Source organism: Nothoprocta perdicaria, unplaced genomic scaffold (assembly GCF_003342845.1).
Source record: "Nothoprocta perdicaria isolate Ctin4 unplaced genomic scaffold, notPer1 scaffold_410, whole genome shotgun sequence".
Lineage (NCBI taxonomy): Eukaryota > Metazoa > Chordata > Aves > Tinamiformes > Tinamidae > Nothoprocta > Nothoprocta perdicaria.
In genome coordinates, this window is record NW_020455656.1 from 153,978 (window position 1) to 176,975 (window position 22,998).

General features: G+C 42.8%; 1 protein-coding gene across 7 annotated transcripts in view; it reads left to right on the plus strand.

Annotated features, from left to right (window-relative positions):
• The first annotated feature begins 13,530 nt into the window (after positions 1-13,530).
• PHF21A (PHD finger protein 21A) overlaps positions 13,531-22,998 on the plus strand; it is an 88,970-nt gene continuing 79,502 nt past the window's right edge. For all 7 annotated transcript variants that reach the window (XM_026045843.1, XM_026045839.1, XM_026045840.1 and 4 more), the window contains exons 1-3: positions 13,531-13,571; positions 17,636-17,770; positions 22,110-22,142. In XM_026045843.1, the coding sequence (XP_025901628.1) occupies positions 17,717-17,770; positions 22,110-22,142 (87 nt within the window). In that variant the 5' untranslated portion in view covers positions 13,531-13,571; positions 17,636-17,716. The remainder of the gene's footprint in view (positions 13,572-17,635; positions 17,771-22,109; positions 22,143-22,998) is intronic.

Below are 22,998 nucleotides of genomic sequence, written 5' to 3' on the forward strand. Positions count from 1 at the left end.
CGTGCTCCGCAGTTGCTGTCCCCCTGTGAACCACCCGCCTTTTGAGGTGAAGGCACCAGAACCAGCATCGTATCCACTGCGGGCAAGTGTGGCCTCTGCTGCTCTCTGTTCTGTTCCTAATAACTTCCAAGTTGTCTCTGGCTTTGAGTCGTGCCTGGAGTTGAACTGTTTCCTTGCAATAATCTCAAGATCTTTATTTTTCTAAGTGTTGATGACTAATTGAGACTCATCGTTGTGTATGTATAGCTAGGGTTATTTTTTTCCTCCCAGTATGTTACTTTGTGCTTGTCAACATGGGACAATAACACAATAAATGAAAATCAATCATTTGGTATTATCAGATCCCCGGTAACTCTTTGAAGTCTGCTTTAATTTTAACCATCTGGAATAATGGAAAGCATCATAATCTCTGTACTCTCCCCTTTTGCCAGATCACTTGCAAGTATGTTCAATGGCAAAGCCTCAGTCCTGATCCTTGCTCTGATAATCTCCCAGCTTTGTGACCATTTGTTGCTTTCCTTTCTTTTTGGTCTTTTAAGTATATTCTTAGTAAGAAGGAGAATGCCCCCTCATGGGTTTTGGTCCAAGGTGGTGTGGAGAATATAAATATGTTCACTTTCCCCTTGTTTTTGATGCAATATGGTGTATGAATCTTTGCTGTTTGAATTAACATGTTCCAGTGCCCCTTTCTTTTGCTTTGAAGTTTAACGTTGAAGAGCTTCGTATCATTAAGATTGCAATCTGCTATATTCTCCAATAAACACTTGGAAGAGAGTGTTCCTCAGAGATGTGATTTTTGCAAGATAGTTTAAATAGCCGGTGCTCTGTAAGCTGTAGTACTGTGAATTACATCACATTGCTGCTGGTCGGTAGTGTCACTCCTGCTTCTATTTTCAGACCATTTCTCTTCCAGTTTGTGAAATTCACTGTTTTGTCTTTTTCACTGAACCTGTCAAGCTTTTGCTATAACCTGCCATAAGTTTGTTTTCTCAATAAATACCAGGAAACCTTAGCATACCTCTTTTGTCGTCTTTGCAGCATTTTTCATAGCTTGTTTATTGGTGTTTGTTTGTTTTATTTGAAGTGACTTTTTCAAACTGAATTCCTCACTCGCCCAGCCCTGCCCTCAGCGAGGGGAGTTACGCTGTGTTATAAAGCAGTTTGGCTTTCGGGTCGAGGGCAGGTGTTAACTCATAGTTATAATCCCTGCTCATAGTTCACTCATAGTTAACACAGTTAACTAGAATATAGTTATAATCCCTGCTCATGGAGAACATCAGAGTTTGCTTTTCTGAGGGGCTTGCATTAACTGGTTGAATTTCTGCAGACGTGGGGCTAGATGCTTTTCAGGGAAGCATTATGAGGAGGTAGCTCTTTGATTATTGTGCTTCTACATGAGGATTTGCTTTTTTACAATGTGAAGCTGCCATTTCTGTGCTGCCCTAGGTACTGATAGGAGATTATTCGGCTGCCAGGGCAGTGCACGTGTTGGCTCTTAGCGTTTCCGAGGGGTGAGGAGAGGAGGCCGTGACAGGCACTGCTGTCTGCAAGGCTTCTAGCCTGCAGGGCACGAGGGCTAATGCTTCAAGTGCAGATGTGCAGACGTGACACACAGACCGGAGCGCTTCACCTGCCCTAGGAATTACACCCTGCGCTTGCGCTTTGCGCGGTGCGTGCGGAGCCTCGCGCGCTGCACCGCTTCCTGGGTGTCTAGGTGGTTTAGATCGTTGTTAGCGGGGGAGCAATCCCCCTTCAACTTGCCTGATGCTTGTGCATTTAGTAATTTGAATTATAACTTTATTATATTGGGAAGCTCTTAGCAGCTTGTGCTCTTGTGTGGGTGCTTGGTTGCAGGGCTTGGCAAGTTGTGGGGGGGAAAAAATGGTAGGTTGGTATTAATCTGTTGTGGAATTTCAACAGTCTCTGGTGTGCTGTGTAACTGCAGCATGAACCTATTAACTCAGAGAAGTTCAATTCATAAAAATTACCATTATCTTCGCTGCTCATATGTGAACTTTCATGCTGGCTCTGAAAAAAATGGGGCTGACATTTTAGGTGTTCACAAAGGAGAAGTCTGAGTAACGTTTTCCCTTGTAGCACATATAATTTAAACAGCAGAAAGTTGCTTGGATCCTGTCTGCAGCTGCACAAACCATTGTTTTGTGCAGCATGGAGCTTTAGCAACTCGTAAGACCAGGAATGAATCCCTGCCCTGTGACCAGGAAGGTGTCGCTGCTGCCTGTGGGTTTGTGTTGAGAAGTTGAAGCATTTCCAGTGACTTGGTGGAAGCAACTGGAGTGATGCGGTGGTGGTGCTGGAAGCCATTAATTGCCTCCCGTTTTAGTGTTTTATTTATTTATTTATTTATTTAAAATATTCATGTTTGTTGTTTTGGGAACTTAAATGCCTCCTACTGACACAAGGAGGTGTTTTCTTGCAGTAGTGGGTTGCTCAAATCCCAACCAAATTCTGGAGAAAATCTCATTTTTACAGCCATTAATAGGGAAACTTTGTGATGTGTTTAGATCAGAAAACAATGTAATAATGTGAGAGGGAGAGAAAATAAATCTTCCCAAGGTCATATATAAACTAGTCTTCACATTTATTTATTTATTTATTTATTTATTTTGTGTTAGTTGTTGCCAGATTGGGAGCTCTTTGGGACTCTGTAATAAATGTTTCTGTATCAAGCGTGTCAGGTTTTCATTGCAAAAAACTATTAAGCTGTTCATATAGTTATTAAAGGGGAAAAAATAAAAAAAGTTGAGTACTCCGGGTTGTCTGGGAAGTCTTTGATTTTAGAATTGCTGTGGGCTGTTCCCTGGAAGGAGCAAACTCTATAAAAAGGATGCAATGAAACCATTTTTGCCTGCAGTATTTGGGTAAAGTGTATGTTCCTTTTATACCACTTATGTCTTAGACATCTTTAATTAGTGGTTTTTTATTTTATTTATTTTTTAATATAAATGCAATATTCTGATACCTTTTAATCCCCAGAGTCCTCCTTGGCCGTGTTTGGTCTGATGAAGACAACATTTAGGAGTTCATCTGCACTTTTAGCTTTTGCTGCCGTGTTTGCCCGGGCGTCAGCCTGGTGGCAGCCTTGGGAGAGCTGCTGTTGCATCAGGTGCTCTGCCCCGAAAGCCATTCAGGGTAAAGCTATTAGAAAATGCGTGTTTTATGTCAGCGTTGTTTCATCTTGCCTGGATGTGAAAGTTCATGCTATATAAAGACGGAACTTTTTAGCTTGCCCTCGACCTGGCTGTGCAAAGACACAAGGGGGGTGGGGAATGGTAAGAAAAATACTGGCTTGAAGAAAGTGCAAGGCCTGAAGCTGGTCGGAATAGGCTTAACCTGGCAAGAAATCGCGATGCCGACAACGCTGGAGGTGGCCGGGCCGCGTTCGGGAGCACTTCCATGCTACAGTGGCCTGTGGCACTAAGCAGGGGCGAGGAGGTGGCGTGTGGATATTGAGCCTGCCGGCGGCTGGCGCCCTTGCCTGGCAGGGGATGGGGAAGCCGGGCGCTCACAGCGCCTCGAAGGGGCGACTTCCCTCTCCCGTCGAGGTGCCGTGTGAGGCCAGCGAGTCCCGCGGTGCCCGAGGAACACAGGGCAGCAGCCGCCGGTGCCTGGGAGCTCACACTGACGGGGTGCTGGATCTGAGGGAGGACATGAGGAGAAGGCCTGGAGTTTAGGCCTAGTCTACGTGTTCGTGCCATGTGGTAGGTCCGGGAGCGTACACAGCCTGTGTGCTGAGTGTGCGCTGTGCCGCTCGACTTCGCTCCCACAGCTCTGTGCGTGCAACGAAGTCTGTTCTCACTCCTGCTTTTCTTTTGGGATGGAGAGGTAGAGAAAGGACCCTTAATAGGACCCTTAATTATTATATTTAGCTCAGAATTGGGAGCAAGGTGTTATTTATTTAATTTTTTCCCTTTCCTTGAAATCTCATTGTTTACTGCTTTCTTATTCATGCTTGTACAACACTCTAGTCCTTATTTTATGCAAGTTGTTGCCTTTAAGCATTCTATGGTTTCTTAGTATGTAAAGCTAGAAACTCAGGAAAGCCTTGTTGCTGTTTATTTTCTCAACGTAATCTGCACGTGGAGCATGCTGCAGTTACTGTTAGACTGTTAGGGCCTTAAAATTGTCTTTAGTGGGCCTTTGTGCTCGGGAAAGCAGGACAAGTATAATGAAATAATCGCTGGCGAAATAAAATCAAACTTGGACTAAAAAGGCAGTCAGATACAGAGTGTTTTTTAGTAAATATTAGCAGGCTGTTCTTGGAACAGATGTTGCATTTATTGGAGTACAGAAAACATAGTAACTTTCCAATAGTGACAGAGGGTCCCAGCCTCCTTTTGCAGGGTTCAGAGCGCCCAACATCCAGCAGTATCAGCAGTAGTTTGAGAGGTTTTTAGCACAGGACTAGGGGAATCACCAGTGTTTTCTACAGAAGAAGCCTCTCACACAAAGCGAGAAGCACTTTGTGAGAAGCGAGTACACATCTTCGTCTTGGCCTCTCCAGATTTGAAAAACCAGGAAAAAAATGGTACCTCTTTGATACTTTTGGCATGTGAACATCTCTTCACTACCAAATCCTTTTTGTATTGTCTTTTGACAATTATTCAAAAGTCCGTGGCATATTAATCCAGAGTGATTTGGAGCTATGTAAAGGTAAGGATTTGTGTGTAGTTTCTAACTTTTGAGCTATCTTGCTTCCTATTAAAAGAAAAAGTTCTGTAAAAAGTAAAATGATCTCCTGTAATTCTTATTTTTAAGTGCTTTACAGTATCATAAAGTACTGAGCATGAGAATTTACATTAGCAGCTAAATCTCAAGTTTATGTTGCTATATTCTGTATGCGTTAAATAGCTTGCTTTAATGCATGCACTAAACTGGCCTCTTCAATTTAATTCTTCATTTCATCTTAAGTAGTACGCCAGCAGGCTGTGTGGACCTGTATCTGTTCTGCACACTGACACGCAGGTCGAGCTGAGGCTGGAATGGCTCAGATTGGTTTAATTTTAATGTTTAAGCTGTGTCAAGGATAATGAATTATTTTTCTCCTGATTTCTTTACACAGTCTTTTTCTGGAAGGTGTATAAATAACTAAAGAATTGCTGTCTTCTGAATCATAATGATGATGAGGGGGAAAAAAACACAAAACCAGTGGTTCTTACTCTGAGGTAACAAGCAGGACAAGTGGCGTTCGGCTGCCTGGCAAATGCAGGTGCCTCTTTCTCCTTGTAGCTCTACAGGGAGCCCAGTCTCAAAAAGTGAAAAAGTGGGATCATCCAAAACACAGCTCCTGGGCCAAGCTTTAAGCAGAGCTGGGATATGTTTGTGTATCAGGGATGACTTCCTGCTGGTTTCTTTAGTTAAAAAGAAAACCAAGGAAGGGCTTGGTCTCTTGGCACTCGGGAAAAGGACTGTTGCTGATGAGGGAGGTAGTTCCACACCTGCCCCCAGGCAGGTACTTCTGCCTGCGCTTTTGCTGGTGGCTCCCAGGGCTCGTCCCTCAACCGCTGCCTTTTGCTGCCTCCTGCCCCCAGTGAAAAAGGAGGATGGTTCTGGGAGAGCTGAACTGTGTGTGTGGAGGGGTGGGTGCTGCTGTGGGCTTTGCTTTGCCAAAGGCCGCTGGGCGCAGTGCAGTTGGTGCATGAAGGAAGCCGGACTTCACGGCTGGAGCACAAGAGGAGGAGGGCGGGATGGCGGGAGGGCAGGATGGCGGGAGAGCAGGATGGCGGGAGAGCGGGATGGCGGGAGGCTGGCGCAGGTGCCCGGGGAGCGCCCCGCGGTGCGGCCGGGGAGCTGGGAGCTGCAGGTGGAACCGGCCTCCACCTGCCCCACGTATCTGTTGCCGCCTCTCCCTGGTGCTGTTTTTGATTCTTACCTTGCAGTGCTTTCAGCTACGACTCCTAGTGACTGCAGGGCTTGTCTGTGTGTCTGTTTTTTTGTGCATTGTTAATGCATTTTAAATTCCTTTTGTTGAACAAATTGTTTTGCGCTTCAGTTTTGCGTTTCCAGGTTTAAAAATGCCTCCTCCTATAATCGTGTCTGTTTCCTGTCTGTTGCATGTGAGCGGCCCTCCATAAAAATGTTTAAAACAGGTTTATTTCTTTAGCTGGTTTTCTGTTTAAGTAGCTTTCACGATACTTTGTAACCATGGAAATGCTGTACAGATAATATTTATAAGGTGGAAGAAAAATAGGGTGTCTAATGGGACCCTGGCTGTTCTGAAATATCTCAAAAGTTGAGACTCTTGGGATTCTGTACAAATGCAGTTAAGTCTGCCACAATACAGAATGATTTTCTACAAAATGTGCATCCGCTTTAAACTTGTTCATACTTTCTTGTTGGACAGGCTTTAAAAGATACTCGTTTTCTTTCACCTCTGTGCTTTTTTCTGTCGCGTAGTTGCCAAACTCCGTTCGTGGGCCGAATGCTGGGTTTGGGAGGACGCCGCTTGGCAGGCGCTGTGCGCGAGCGCCGAGGTCGGGGGCCCTTGCTGCTTCCTACGGCAGCTCTTGCGTTTCGGCCTCGCACTTTCACTGCTTCCTCTCCCCGTCGGGAAGAATGAGCACAATTCAGTTACTTTTGGGTTATGTTTCCCTGCGTCCCTCCTCCCCTTTCCAACAGCAGAGTGTTTGTGCTGCCTTAGCTGTTGAAGCTGTGAGTGTGCGCGCGTTTTATTGTTATGTTTTTAAACAATTGTATTCTTTTGCTGTTACTATTTCTCTCTTTAACTTTTTTTTCACTTGTTTGGCATTTCCCCCTGCTGGTAATCTGAGCTAATAGCACTTAGTTCTGCTGTGGAAAAGTGAAAGGCTGTAGTCCTTCAGCCTTGCTGTTCTGCGCTTGAAGGTCTGGTTGCTTCTTTTTTCTTTCTTTTTCTTCTTTTTTCCTTTTTTTTAAATCCCCCCCCCCCTCCTTCTTCCTCTAAGCTTAGGAAGCAGATGGTTTAGCCTGGTTGGACTTGTAGACTCTTTCAGACTATTTTAAAGGATGGCTGGCGCGGGCAGGGGCTGCGCACGTGCCCGGGACTGTCTGCTGGGGCCACTGCAGCCCCTGCGACGGGTGCCTGAGGTGCCTGGGGCTCTGTGTCCCGTGAGGAGCAGCACCCGGTCCCACTCCTGCTCCGCGCTGCTTCCCAGCGCCCGGCACTTCTGCCTCGCTCGTCGGCCCGTTCCAGAGCCCTTCCAAGGGGAAGCAGGTTGCTCCAAGAGGGGAAAATGGTTTGGCACTTACTATCATCCTCTCTCACATCTCCTTGAAGCTTTAAAGAGCAAAACAAATCCAGAGATCTCTCCGTTCTTCCTGGAGTCGGAGAAGTGCTTAAATCCCTGCTGGAGGAGGGTTTCTTAATTTGTCTTGTGCTCTGCCTGTTGGGTTGTTGAGGCAGTTTCGTGTGTGTTTAATCTATTTCAAACGCTGTTCTCTTTAGAAAATAGTCTTCTCTCCTCATCACAACTGCTTCCTCTCCTTCTCCCTCCTTTCCCAAAATAGCCCTCTCTCTCTCTGAAATGTGAAAGGAAGGCGGCAGCTTCTCAATTGCTGGGATTATGAATTTACAACACACCTTAAGGAGGGCTTGACTTAATGATTTTTCTAGGCACATGAAAAGAAAAGTCGACTGCAAAAAAACTTTAGGAATACTTTAGGAATTTTAAAACAAAATGGTTGTTTAGTACAGCTGGGAAATAAGCATTTTTCCCTTTGTACCTTCCATCTTTTACTTCTGAACTGTGTGCGTGCTTTTGTAGATAAGTTGTCCATAAAAAATGTGGTTCTGTTTGGAAGAGTTAAAATTCTTTTTTTTTTTATTATTATTCCTTTTTATTTCAGTGCAAAAGAGGTTTACCGGAAACTTAGTATTTTCCTGAATTAAAACGACTGTAGGTTTTTAGCAACTTTTATAGAACGGTGCAGAATGCAGCAAAGCTTTTTCCAAACACAGCCCCAAGCGCAGCCTTTCTGCTGGACCTTTATGCAATGTAGGCCTTTGAGCTGGCCGCCCGCTCGGATAGTGCTGTAAGAACAGGATGGAGGCCGAGGTGGTCGTGAAGGGGTTAAGAAGTGCTCTGATTTTTGTGCTTTTGCTCAAAATGGTGATTCTTCTGCTTTAAGGGCAGATTAACTTATGCTTCTCTTTAACAAGTGATTTATAAAACAGCAGCTCCTATTTTTGCCCTCTAGGAAAAGAGGGAGAAGGGGTGCGTGTGAGAAAAGTGAGGGGATAAGTTTTGTTGTAAAGATGGCTTGGATGGTTCATCCTTGAGGTACAGGAACCAAGCCAACTTTTCCCTTCCTGACATAAATGGCTTTAGCACATGCTTTTCTCATCCATCTCAGCTTCTGACAGGGGCGCGTGTGCGTGTTTAAAATGTGCAAAGCCCTGTAGCTCCCCAGTCCCTGCAGGTGAGAGAGACTCCTGAGATTTTAAAACACATTCGTACTAATTATTCCTCGGGCCAAATGGGATTGCTGCTCTTGCTTCCTCCTGAGCCTGAGGGTGGTTTCCATCCACCCCTCTTTGCTGCTGCCCCCCAGCAGAAAGACTGAATTGAGCAATACCTGCTCATTTCAATTAGAGTGGTAGCTGTGGGGAACCAGAAATAACATTATAATCCCCACCAGCTTAAATATTTTTGTAGGTTTTTGTTTATATGGGAGTGTGTGTGCGTACTTAAGTAAGACTGTAAAGTCTTTTTACTGACTGTAAAGTATTTAAGTACTTAAGACTGTAAAGTATTTAAATAAGACCATAAAGACCGTCTTCTATACGGTGGGGACAGCCTTTTTTAGTTGTAATGAGCCTTTCAGCTCAATCATACTCTATGTTAGGTACAGAGTTCATACTGTTGGTGTCCTGCGCTGCCGTTGACCCTGTGGCTTGGCAGTTTTCGGAATGATTTAGGGGCGGATGAGCTCACCTGTGCCAAGGCGAGGTGGGTTTGGGGAGTCTTAGACTCGCCCGGGGGCCTGTTGCGTGGCGGGTTGGCGGGCGCAGGGCGGCGATGCCGGGCGGCCGGCGACGCGCAGAGGCGGAGGTTGTGCGCGAGGAGGAGGGCGAGGAAGGCCCCTCCAGGCCCTCGGGGGCCTCGCCTCCGGCTCCCGGTTGGGGATGGAGGTTCCTCGCGCCGGCACCTGCGAGACTCGCTCCTAATCCCGAAGCGGAGTAACAGGGCTAGTGATGTGGTCGCTGGAATGGGAGCCTTAGGGAAATGTCGTCTGAAATAGTTTGTAGAGACTCCCCCAGCCCCCAGCTTGGTGAATGCTTTGGTCCCGTTAAGAAGCACGAGCCTTTTCATTTTTGAGTGGTAAATCATATTAAAGCAACTATTACAGTGATTATTTTCTTAGAAGATACTGCCAGTGTCTTGTATATACAGGATGCCTTTCAAATACACAAAAATAGCTGTTGCTTTGAGGGGCTCGTGCCCAAAGACCATCCATGCGCTGTGTGTATGTAGTTTTGGGGGTCTTAGGTACACCCTTAGGTATGCCAATACGTGTGTATTTAAGGTAAAGTTAGCCGGCCCTAGTGCAGTGCAGCGTGCCCAGCGGGCACGTGTTTGCGAGCAGAACCCAGCTGCTTGCTCACCGAGTTGGGTGCCCTTTAACCGCAGGAAACTCGGCTCAGGTGTAACCTGTAAAACTAAACTGTGCCGCGGCGCTGATGGGCACCAGCGCTCGCGGAGCCGGGAGGGCCGGTGCCGAGCGCTGCCCAGCGCCGCCCTTCCGTCCCACACCTGCTTGCAAACAAGGCTCTCCGCTTAACAGGGGCATAAAGTTTATTGTATAACATAAAGGTGACAATTAGTCTCTGATCGATGTAGCCGAACGTTTTAAAATACAGGTACTTAGCATTTAGGTAGTCTGTTAGACTCTCAAATGCCACACGCTAAACATTTAACCATGGGAATTTCGTCTGATCCCCTGGGACTGCCGGATCATAAACAGCAGAGTTGGAGTTTGAGGCCTTTGGTTTCAGAACAGTCCCATGAATTGAGTAACTTTTCTCTGTGTTTTACAAACATTGACAAAAAGTTTCAAGTCCATTTGCAGATTGTTTATGGTCATTTTGGTAATAATGGGGTGTGTTGTGTTTTCTTACATATATGAAAATATTTCTTTTCTAGATATGTATAATATGTAAATCTTTCTTACATGTATATAAATCTCATATATAAAAATGTATGTTGTCTGGAAGCACTCAAAAAGCTAGTGCATGTATGTATCAAAAAAAGTCTATTTGTTTAGATGTGTTGTTCATTTCTATGGTAATCCTACCAGAATGAAAAAAGGCAGCAGAATTATTGTGTAGGAATTGCAGCTGAGAAATTAATTTCTTTTTTAAAAAGTAGACTACCAATCACAGAAGAGCTTAGATGGGGAGGAAATTTTAAGGTCATCTTATGCAACCTTGCTGCTCTGAGCAGGGCCAGCTTCAAAGTTAGATCAGGTTGCTCAGGGTCACATGCTGTCAAGTGCTGAAAATCCAGGTGACTGTTTAAAAATGTGACTTGCTATTTCTGTTATATTCAGACCAGTAAGATGGAAGATTAATTAAAAATTAAGCTAACCGTTTTACTAATATCAGATCCTCAGCAGTCAATCTTAATCAAAAATTATATTTCTAAAACTTTGATATTTAATGTTAGTTTAAAATACTTTTTGTTTTTAGCTTGCAGTGAACATACTTAAGCCTTCCTTCATCTCTTCTGATCATGTGGTTTAGTATGTGCGCTTTAGGAAGAAGGGAATGTTCTTAATAGAAAGCAGAAGTGGATACAGAAGTATAACTCCCAGGGCTGGCCTTTTAAAATTATAAATTTCAAACTACTACCCCAATATTGCCGAATTTAATCCGAGAGTTGGCTGTGCACACATATACCAAAGGGAGCCTACAGTCTGTGTCACGAGGGCCTCTAAAGAAAATCTTAGCAAATCGACTAGCTGAGATTTTATTGTGCATTTGTACTTGCTCAGGTTTTATGTTGGGAAAATAAACAGTACAAAATGTGCAGCTTTTCAGACCTTCTTTGTTAATAGGAGTGATTTTTGAGCCATACATTTGATTTTTATCTTTCCTGTATATTATTGTAGCTCATGTGTGTGAGGGAGCGAATTTGAGTTTGCCTGTGTGTTCTGGGTGTAAACAAGAAAAAAATCTCAGTCCTCAGGAGCAGAATGTCTCTATTGCTGGATACCTTTTTCCACCAGAACTGCTCTGGGTTGTTTCCTAGTGGCTCCAAACACCCGGAGTGTTGTTGAGACCCAAAGCTGCAGATTTAGTTGGTCATGAACTGTTTCCTGGCAAGTCTTTGGTATGGGATTTTGAATTGTCAAGCTCTACCGATTCACTGTGGCCTTAGGAAATATAGTTTTTTGTGGGGGAAACCCATTCTTTATTTGTGGTGGAACTTAGTGGTGAGTGGACAAAAGGCACGAGGCTGCAAACCAAAACATAAAAGCTTCTCTAATTTTATCCTCTCTGCTGCATGAAACGGAGTTGCCAGGAAAAAATACTAAGTCTGCGTGAGGGCAGAGAGAACTGAGGTGTTTTGTATTTGCAGAGGCTTTGCTTTCAAACATTGAGCTACTATCAAATTGAAGAGCTTGAAGAGCTGCAGTAAATTATATGCAGAAGAGGATACAGATTTATTTGCATTTCCCATCCAGCTCCTCTGTAAGGGACTTCTCCTGCAGGGCCCCCCAGCAGATCTGTCGGAGAGCCCTGGTCAGGCTCGCTCTGCCCTGGGGAGCCCCTGGCTGCTCAGGCCGGGCTTGAGGCACCGCAGAGCTGGGAGGCAGCGGCTGCATCCAGCGACGGGGTCCCCTTCAACCCTGGCCCTGCCGTGGCCATAGCCCTCTAGGAAGGGCCAGCCTGAGAAGGGGAAGGAGCAACAGTTAATGGTGCCATTACGCTGCTGCTCTGTGTGCTTGCATGGCAAACAAACTGGTGCTTTTCTTCTTTCTTTTGAATAAAAGTCATGCGTGTGTTTTGTTGTTGCTGTGTTTCTTATTGTAAGCCTGTCTTTATAGATGTGTAGCACCGGATTCTTTTGTTTAGCTTTCATTGCTGTACGTGGCAGTAACTGAAAATATATACATACATACATATATATATATATATTTTGTAGCACTGAAACATAGTTGTAACCTTTATGTCTATTGAAGAGGGAGAGTTGGTGCTTGTGGTGATTAAAGAGTTGCCTGCATGGATTTTCAGACCAGTAAAATAACTGATTGATAGTGGAAAATGGAGGTAACAGCTAGAATCAAAGGTGCTAGAATCAAAGAAGAACCAACTAAAATTTGAGAGTGAAGGCTGCCTTTTCAATAACTGTTATCTGTTGGCGTAGTTCAAGTTCTGTGGCATCCAGAGCAAATGTGTTTAATTTGAGTTATATCCTCAAGAGCCCATCCTTCACTCTTCATATCCTGCGGTCTTGGTTGTCAGGCATATGTTAGCTCTGGAACATTTTTGGGGTTTATTTAAATAAACAGCTTCACTCCTGTGAGACTTTGCTGCCCCAAATGCACAGCTGAATGGGACGCTAGGGTAGAGGGGCAATATACGTAGGCACAGCCAGCAGTGGGTGTGCTGTTTTTGGTTCTGGGTGCTCATTGGCACCCTGCTTGTGTTGGCCAGGAAATATAAACCCCATTTTCAGTGGCATTTGTCAATTGAGATGTTATGTGAGTTTCTGCTCCTGTATCTGTTAGCAGCACTGGGGCCTAAACTTCAGCTGCAGTGGCTTGTGAGTATAGAAACAAATCTGCAAAAATCTGGTCTGTAAAGTCAAGCCTTAAAATAGACTAATATTCTAGTATTTTACTAGAAAACAGTGGAGTATTTTAGCATGTGCGTGTCTTTTTTTTTTTTTTTTAATAGCTTCAGGCAAAGTAATTGAGCAAATGAATTGCCATTTATACATCAGCTCTCTCTGTAGGTCTGTGACTCATGATCTCCTGTGATTCAGAGGAGGCTGGCTGGAGCGGTGGCACCTTGGCGCGCGGCTGGGCGCCCCGCTCCCCGCGGCGGGGGCAGCGCGTCCCCGGGGCGCCGCGCTTGGTGCCCGAGCGCGGGGGCTTCAGTCGCTGCGGGGGCCTCAGTCACTGCGGCCGCGGGGTGGCCGCGCTGGCACCTTGGGGTGGCCGCTGGCAGAGGCGCCGGGCAGCTCCCGGGTTCCGCGGCGCAGCGCTCGCCTCGCGACGTAGCTCTCCGTAAACACGATGATGATGATGATGATGATGATATTCTGCCAAGGGTTGGGGGGTGGGGGTGTTGTGCTGAGCTAGAAAGCCTTGTTCCCATCATATTCTCTTCCCTAGTGACACTGATAGTTTGTGTTTTAATCCAGGTTAGAATCATAGGGCTCCCTGCCTTGCTTTGCGTGTCAGATGTTTTTTTTTAAAAAACTTTTAAACCCTTCCAAATCCATAAGTCTTTTTTTTTTTTTAATTATTTCAAATAGTATTTAAACTATTCTTCATTAGTTCTTGTTTTTGTTCCTTTTATAGGAGGGGGTAGAGAGCTGAAGGAGATAACTCTCTCGGAACTGGTAAGTACTTCTTGCTGGGCAGAGATGGCTTGTGTAAGAATAGATGTTGCTAAGAGTGAACATCCATTTCTGGAAATATTTGATGTTTACTGAAACAGAATTCCCATCAAGTTTTGTATTCAGAAGTTAAATTTTAAAATGTGAACATTGCTAATGAAATCACAAATCCTGTAAGTGAAATAATAGGTCTCTGAGATTTGGGCCTGAGTCTGTGATTTCAAATTTAATCTATTTAATAATAGCACTTTTTTTTCCTATGTAGTATGAAAACAGATCTATTTGAGGGGAGTGTAGGTGCCAAATTCTAAGTTACTTAGAATCTTCACATACTCATGGAAGGCATCCACAGCTTTTGTACAGGTCCTACACTTGTTATCAATATGTTTGAATCAGTGGTTAGGTGGCTCTATATTTTAGAATATCTGACATGGACCACATTTGTGTGGCTTTTTTTGTTCTTCGTTTGTTTTTAATTGGCATAGTAATAGACAAGTGCTAATATACTTATATGATTATTATTATTATTATGGGTTTTAATGGTTCATTTAGTCTCTGAATTATTTATATTGTAGGTAAACATATGCACTATCCTAATTGAGGTGCTTTAGGCTGTTTAACTGAATGTGAAGCTTTAACAGTCTTGAAGCAACTAAGAAATAAAGATTTATTTGTGAAAATGTGTGCTTGTAAGACATCGGATGGAGGGCTGCTGCTTCCAAGAGTTAAAGTTTTATATAACTATAGCTTTATACCTCTTCAGAAGTGATCCTGTAGGTAGTTTATAATGCCATGGGGCTTTACACCTCCCCACAAGGTTCAGCCTAAGAGACGCAGAAGTCCAAGAACATTGAAGATTTTCACTCTCAAATATGTGTGGCCACTCACTGGGCAACCTGCAAATCTTTTAGGTAATTCTTTATTAACTTTAGGTAGCATCTGTATCAATTTTCAAAGGAAATATTATTAATATTTAAGCAGATGCCCTCATATATATTTCTAGACATTATTCTGTGTAGGACAAAGGAACCCAGTTTATGATTTGTTGCATTTAAAGAATGTTCGTTCCTTCCTTCCCCCTTGAGAATTAATATTGGGAGCGTATTTAAGGTAACTTAAGGAGGGATTTTGGACAGGGATAACTTCAGATATTTCTGCCTTAGGAAGTAAACTACAAGTGCATATACTCGGTTTTCTGGTTAGTATCTTTATCTTGCATTAAACTTTTACGTCAGTAAACATGGTAAACTTGGACACGCTCTTCTCTGTAGCACTTTTGCCAGTCCCAAATCATGCTGGCCTTGGGAAAGCTTAGTTAAAGCTGCGCTCTTCTCAGCTCTGCCCAGTGATCCTGCGAACCCTGCTTTAACAAACTGCTCTGCTGGTTGCTTCCTCTTTTGGAATAGTCATTGTTAGCTTGTAAGGTAAAATTATTATACAGAGTATTTGTCCCTTTAATTCCCTTGTTCCCAAATGTGCATGCACGCTGACTGTCTGGATTGCTTGCCACTTAATTTTAGCACAGAAGAGGCTGTTTTCTTGTGTTTTAAAATGAGCTGCAGTAACTTTGCCAGAAGAAGGTAATGGGAAGTAAATGATATTGCAAAGCAAGCTCCTCTGAGACCATAATAGGGGAGGACAAGCAAAAAGAAAAGATTGAAGAGCTAGCAAACCTGCAAGAAGGAGAAGAATGGTCAGAAGTTTCTGTTATTCTCTCTTGCCTTTTCTGTGGGGGTTCAGTATTAGAGTTTGAAATTAATTCTTCAGGTTGTCATAGTATGTGACCTATTTCCAAATTATAGGGGATCTGTTTAAAAGTCTTTGCATTTGAGGAGTTTTATGCTATTAACTTTTTAAAATTCTAATGGAAGCAGCGTTTCCAGTTGTAACATGGCTTGGGGGATGGAACTAGTGAATGATCCTTATGTCTCAGGAATAGCTTTGTTTTCTAGCTTGCTTGTCACCGTGTGTATTCGCCAGGAAAGCAGTGAATTATTCTTATTCCTGTCTGTAACTGCATTAACGTGACTAAAATGTATTGGACTGTACTATCACTTCTGCAACACATCACATTTTCCTTAAACCTTCTTAAAATTACTTTTGGAAACCTCTTTAGCTTTTAAAGGCATCTATCAACTAAAGTTGGATTAGTATTTATGAGCCATTGAGATGTACCATGTCTTTATTTTTCCCCCACATGAGCTGGTATTAGACTTTACAGCCCGTGTTTGTTATTGACGGTCCCATTTGAGCTAAACATTTTTTCCTTCTGTTTTGAGCTTTGAAGTTATTATATAGTCACAGAATGATACTCATTATTCTTTTGCCATCTAATTCATTGACGATGCCATTGGAGGGGGGCAAATATAGCCGTATTTGCCTGTATTTTTACCCCCAAGCCAAATTCTCCAGGGCTTATGAAAGAGACTGCCTCTGTAATGATTCTAGGCTTCAGCAGTGAGTCTCTCACCAGGGTCTTGAAAGGTTTCTTTTGAAACTGCAGTGATAGGGACTTAATGCAGACTATAGTTGCTCCTGTCAGTGAATGGAGGTAATCATCCAGGATTCTGTTTTCTCATTAAGGTTTCTGGTAATAGAACAGGGAACTATATGTAATTTCCATGTATCCCTTGATACAAATTACAGTTTATTAAAGAGCAGTGCTGCAAAGACAGCTGCTTAGGCTCTTCTGTGTTGCATGTGGGAGAGACCCTTGGAGAAGGACGTGCACGTGTTGACTGGAAAGTCTGATTAGACCTTGTTACTTAAATACCAAAATTTATGCTAACAGTAGACAACACTGGAATGAGTGTAAATATCATGCTTTTAAAATATTCCTTATATTCTTTTTGTAACTTGGTTCTGTTTGGACAGACAAAGACTTAAACTGTGAAACTTTTGTTGTTTTAACAGTACCGTAGGCTTGACAAGGCTTCAGATTCACTGTAACAGGATGCTATTAGACAACGTTCAAATGAAAGCCTCTGTCTTGAGGGAATGGTCTCTTTTTGCAGCCCATGTGCATAATCTATGTTAAATTATCAGTATCCTTTTGGAAAGGGTGAGGTCCTGTTATGAGTGCCTCTGAGCTGGCACCTGCTCCTGTTCAGTAAATTGGGAGAGGAAAACCAAAACAAACCACTGCTTTAGCACTTGTGATTCCTTAATGTCTGATGCGGTAAAAATGACCAGGAAGATTGCTATAGAATATTTTCTGAAGGATTTTATATGTATGTATTTATAGATGTTTTTCATGCAATTTTTACACGGGTTCCTTTGTGTGTGTGTGTGTGTGAGAGAAAAAATTCTCTTGTCCGAATTTCAAGGCTTTTAAAAATATGGATTGTAATAGTTTTCAGTGTCACAGGTTAAAGGGATTGATTTGTTTGAAGTCCCGGTGAAGATGGTAAACTCATACTTATTGGAGTTCTACCTAGTAACAGTAAGGGATTTTAATGATTTTGGATAAATCTTGTGCTTTATCGGCCTTACCTTTCTTCAAAATAAGTTCCAGCCAAAATGACTAACTCAGTGCAAACTTCAGGCAGTGTTTCTTGGTACATTATAGTTCTTTCAAATCATGTGCAGGTCATCGCTTTTAAGAACAGCCCTAGAATATCATTGAGAGAAAATTAATGTCATACATTTGGCTTAGCAGTTTACAGTCCTCTTTGGGTTGCAGAATTTTATCTGCAGAATATTTTCACAGCTACACAGATTTTTGAAGCATTCTCAACAGTTTAATTTTCTAATCTAATGAATTAGGATTTTCTAATTCTAATTACATTTTCTAATCTTATTTTTTGCTAATTTAATGTAATAGGATATTGATAGGAAATAGCCTCCTACAATCTAAGATGAATGACATAAATGTGAGCTTTGGGATATTAGGGAAGAAACAAATTTGGCTAAACTACTGCAAAGAAAGCCTTCTGTTCAGAGTTCAGTTAGATTACTTGTGTCTTAGGATCACCCAGAAAGCTGCAGAGGATTGTAATTCACTGCTGTGTTCCAGCTCTGTTAAACTCATTTGTTCTTAACTGACTTTTGTCTTTATTTTTCTATAGCACTGGAGTGAAGAGGAAACCAGAAACTAAAAGCACTGGAATTAGCAAAGAGACATCTAGAGAAAGTGGAGAAGGTAGAGAATGGAGCTGCAGACTCTACAGGAGGCTCTGAAAGTGGAAATTCAGGTTCACCAGGTAATTTTTCATGTTTTACTTTTAAGTAATGGCAGTAGGGGTCATGTATAGCCAAAAAAAAAAAAAAAAGGCTTTATAAATTTGAAATTGTTTTAGAATTGTATACTGTCTGCATTTTGACCCCACCATCTGTTGTTTTTAGCAAATGTGAAACATCAACATGTCAGGGGGTGTGTTTTTATTTTATCTTTTTTATTCTTTAGTAATGACAAAACATTCCAAATTCTGCATTCAGCACCTTCTGGCTATCACTTTTTTCCCCTGAGTTCTAAACCCATCCTTGGTACTTGCTTGGGAATAGAAGGATACAAAGAGGAATTTTGCAAGTGAAATGTGCGTAATGCTAAGTAGACTTTTATGTTGCTTCTTTTCTAGAGTATCTTTTGCTTTAGTGCCTCTTTTTGATACTAACCCTATACTTTTGCTGCCAAAATGTTGTCGTGCTTGAGCTCCGATATTTTTTTTACATGTAGGATATTTTACTGCTTCCTGTCTAATGTTACATGGCAATGGACTTGTGGTTTGCCATTCCATTGTGATAAGAATGAGCAATTTAGAACTATTAATCAGTTGAAACAGAGCAAATATAAGAGGAAATATGTTTATTAAAGAATCTTGAAATAAAATTGTTGCAGCTGTAAACAGTACAACAATTCTTCAAGTATTTCTGTGGGACATTTGAAATTCTCAGTTGACACACGAATGAGAGATGTATGTTGAGATACACGGGTTAGGTTTATAAATTTGGAAAATGTTCCAGACAAGTCACTGGTTAACGTGGAAACAAGTGTTGAAGATGATTTGTCTGTTACTTGTTACAATGAATGAGCACAGTGCAAGAAATTGTGTGAGCGGGTTAGTAAAGCAGACTAAGGTCTGCTTTAACTAAGATGCAACCCTGAGCTAGGAAGGGGAACCTGACAAGGCCCAAGAGGAAAGAGGAGTTCCTGGAACTGCAGTTAAGCACTGGGCTCTCCTCGGGAGCTCCAAGGCACTTGTTGTCTTCAGAACTTCATAAAGCTTTGATATGGGGGTAATGAAATTATCAAATTACCCATGGCATTGCTGAAGTCTTTAACGTGTTCAAGACCTTTCAAGCATTTCTTAAAGTATTATCTGTTATATGGTGATCAGACTGCTAGTCTGGTGCTTGGGTAAAAGCATTTCTTTCGTACGCACATCTCTACTCCCGTCCTAAACGAACAAAAAAGTTAAGAGCACAAATTTTGAATAAGCTTTAGCATCTGTTTATAATGACAATGAGGAAAAGGGATGGAGGCTGGAAAACTTCCACGAAGGCTCTTTCCAACCAAGGTCCAAGGTTTTAGGGTTCCCTTTTCCTATACTTTCCCCAGCTCTCATCACAAACGCACTCTGCTGCATTTAAGTCAAATTTAATTACATTTGGGTTTAGCTGGTGAAATTAGACAAACCATTATGTATTAAAAGTTTTGTTGTTGTTGTTTTTCCCCTTTAAGATCCTATCTATTCCCATTACTGTGGTTAAAAACAAGTCTAAACTTTTTACAATGGAAAATAACACAGCGACATTATTGAACGTTTCAGTAAACTTTTCGTGAACCTTATGTTGTTACTGTCATGCTCCTCAAATGGCCTTTTTTGTTTGCTTGTTTTACATTCTGTAATTTTTAAGGGGTTCAGTATATAAGTATATAAGTATAAGTTTTTCTTGGAAAAAGCAGCCCTGTAGGAGCTGTGGAGACCTGTCCGCCTTAGCTGTGTTTCCTCCCTGCCATCCCACGGGCTCTTCCAGGCGCTGGTGGAGCCGGGTTCACCAGGTGGATGTGTCTGTGTGACGAGCGTAGCCAGTTCAGCTCTCCGCCGTGCAAGCCAAGCATCTCAGCCTCCTGATGCAGCATCTCGCTTGTCACAACAGTTTACGTGGCCAGAGAGTGATTGTGGGTTTGACCAAGGCATAGCTCCTTGTTTCCCGTCTCTCCCCGTTTGCCTTTGGAATTCTGCCTGGAGTTGTAACACTGCCTCTTTGGCAGCGGTTAAACTACCAATAAGGACCCAAAGCAGTTGTTTAGTCATTTGGGATTTAGGCAAGACTTCTTGTTTTGCTCAGATGATGGAAGAACCTTCCCTAAATAAATTCTGACCAGGCCACTTGCTAAGCTGGAGTGGAGCCAGGATACTGAAATACCACTTGGCCATGGAAGGTATCGCTTATGGTGAGAGGGGAGCTGCACTAAATGTAACCAAGTAGTGCATTCTGCTACTGTGTTGACTTAATTAAGGTTATTTTGAAACAATCTGCTGCTCATAGTTTCAATTGCAAGAGGTGTTAGAGAAGTTATATTTAGCTTTTCTCACAGGAAAGTTGGGCTTTGTGGATGACTCTTGGAGATGATGGGGGAAAAAAGAACCTAAAACATCCTTTTCCTTCTCTCTTATGAAAACAGAATATTTTAGAATATCTTATACTTAGCTTTTGTTTGGGGTTAGTGGGAAAGATTTTTGTTTTTTAAATGGTGGGATGATGCAGTGTTGTGTGATTCATATATTTAGCAATATATTGTGAACAGTTTGCGGTCACTGGCTGCGTTGTCTTGTGACTAAATCCGTACAAGCACTTTGTATGTATAAAAGCGAACAGATTTGTTGCTTGTCAAACTCTGATGTGGCAGAAAGCACTGAGGAAAAATAAAGTAAGCACGTGGCTAACGTGGCTCCCATGACACTGAATGACTGTGTGGTGAAGTGATGAAATTCAGTGTTGATAAATGGCAAGTGATGCACCTTAAAAACAATCCCAGCCTTACATATATAATAACAGGCTGTGAATTTGCTATGAGAATGGAGAAAGACATTATTGTGATTCAGGGATGTGGAGCGCTCGGCTGTTACATGCTCTCTGATTCCATTTGTCTCCAGACAGTGGAGCAGAATCAGAGACCTGCTGGCAGAAGTGCTGAGAAGGAGCAGAGCGCCGGGGGGAACTGTGTGCCCGAAGGCTCTGGATCTGAAAGGGCTGTTTGGGGGGGAATATGGCAGATGTGGGGGAAAAGAGGGCAGGAACAAGGAGAATAGAAGAGGTTGTTAAGAATGGTTTTCTATAATTTTATTTGTCCCTAATGCTGATGTTGTTAGAGGGCAGGTTCAAAGGAAAATGGAGGTCCTTTTATGTAGATTACTGTAGGTGACCTGGGAGCATGCCTCATGGAATTGGGAGTGTGTTGCTGAGCTCAAAAATGGGAGAGAAGTTTGTTACTAACTATTAAACTTAGAATGTAGTTTTCAAAGCCATCTGAGAAGTAGATTTCTGGGAAGTAAGAAGTAATCCCTATGTATTGCTTAGTACTCTTATGGATGCTTATGTGTTTGCTCTTGGCCAGTACTGGAAAGAGGATACTAGAGCAAATAAAATTTCTGTGCCACAGAACTATCTTTTTGATGCTTTGTTTTCTGATTAACAGCACTTCTAGGATATGAAATAGTCTTAACCAGCAGTAGTAAATTGGCAAAGACTGTGTTCTTTGATTTGTTAGTAACGCAGGCGGAATGAAACATATATTTTGTTTGTCTTATCCTTCCTGTTCCTCACTCTGCCCTGCTCTGACGAGCAAATGGGGATGAAAGTAAGAGCTTTGCCGTGTCCCTTACTCACACATGGAGATCAACACAATGTGCCGAGTAAAAGTTCTGCAGAAATCGAAACAGAAATTGGGAATCTTTGCTTACGTGGCCGCCTCCTCCTCCTGGGCTCTGGCTTCTTCAGCGACAGCCGCATAACTTTTTCCTTACGTAGCGACAGAGGCAGCGTCCTGGTGCAGGAGGAACAGTGAGTGGCAGCCGCGTGCAGGTCCGCACGGGCTCCATCCCTCTGACTGAGGCAGAGGCAGGGCAGCGGCGAAGAGGCCGCTGGACACGGGTCTCCCACGCGGACTCGGCCACGCGGGCGGCCCTTGGCGCTCGCAGCGGTCTCAGCATCGAGACACAAACGGCTTTTGTGTCCCCAGCGCTTCCCTGCGCTCCGTTTCCTGTGGCCGCAAGCGAGGCAGGCGGCAGCGCTGGAGGGCACGCAGCGGTCGGCTCGGCTTGCCCAGCTGCTCCGAGCTCTGCTCCAAAGAGATCGCCTGCTCCGCGGCTGCTTAGGAGGAGCAACACTGATGCGTTAGTGTGTTGCTTTTACTACGTTAATAAACAATATGTGGGGAGATTGTGTCATACTGGTTTCCTTGTGGGTTAAGTTTTACTATTAAAATTACTCTAAACTTTATATCTTTTTAAAAAACTTTCCGGAATTATTGAATTTCAGGCTGTTCAATAAGATGTTTAATGACAATCCCTATCTACTCTGTCTCTCTCTTTCTAGAAACTGGTTGCCCAAATGAAGCAAGATCCACAGGTAACTATTCTTCTTTTTATATTGCATTATTTACTCTTAAAATAGAGAAAATAGCCTTGCATGGAGCTTTCCCTAAGAGTTCCCTAAGAACTTTCTTCATCATGCTCCCTTTTGCTAATGTAGTGTTTAGAAGAGAATGGTTACAAACAATCCTTTAAGCAATGACAGCTGGATGGTTAGGAAACCGTTAGCTTATGGAGTCTTTCACTTCATATTCTTGACTGCTTACATCAAGCAATCCTTATGGTTATTGTGTAATTCAAGTGTGAAGTAAGATCTTTTTATTCTAATAGAAGTGTCTCTTTCTAAAAAATGACACTATTAGAATTTTTTTTTTGAGTATTAGGAGGTTCACTAGAAGTTATAATAGACACCAGATTCCCTTTCCAATAGGTAATGTCCAAATAAAGAATGTAACTTAGGGCTGTGTTCAGATTGCCTGTCCCGAACACACAGCTTTGGCGTTGCAGCATCTGAAAGAAGTGACGTCTCGGCCACAGCCTGTTTCAGAGCTGCTGAAGCCGGATAACTGAGCCCTGTTGCAGAGGGTAGAAGTTCCCCCCCTTCCCAGTGACTCTGTAAGGAGACCACATTATCCTGCACAGCAATTAAGCTCTCTGGTTGGCTCAGTGGGAGCTACCTGGAGTTTTCTGATGACTCTGAAATGTTAAGTATAGGGATAAAGGCACCTCACTTGGGGCTTGCTATTAAACGCCTCCATCCCCATAAAATACTAAATGCCCTATTATTTTTTTTAACCATGAACACTCATCGGAGTAGGAAGAGAGCTTTTTGTATAACAGTCAAGTAGTTAGCTCTCTAATGGGGATATTGGAAGATCAGGATTTTAGAACAA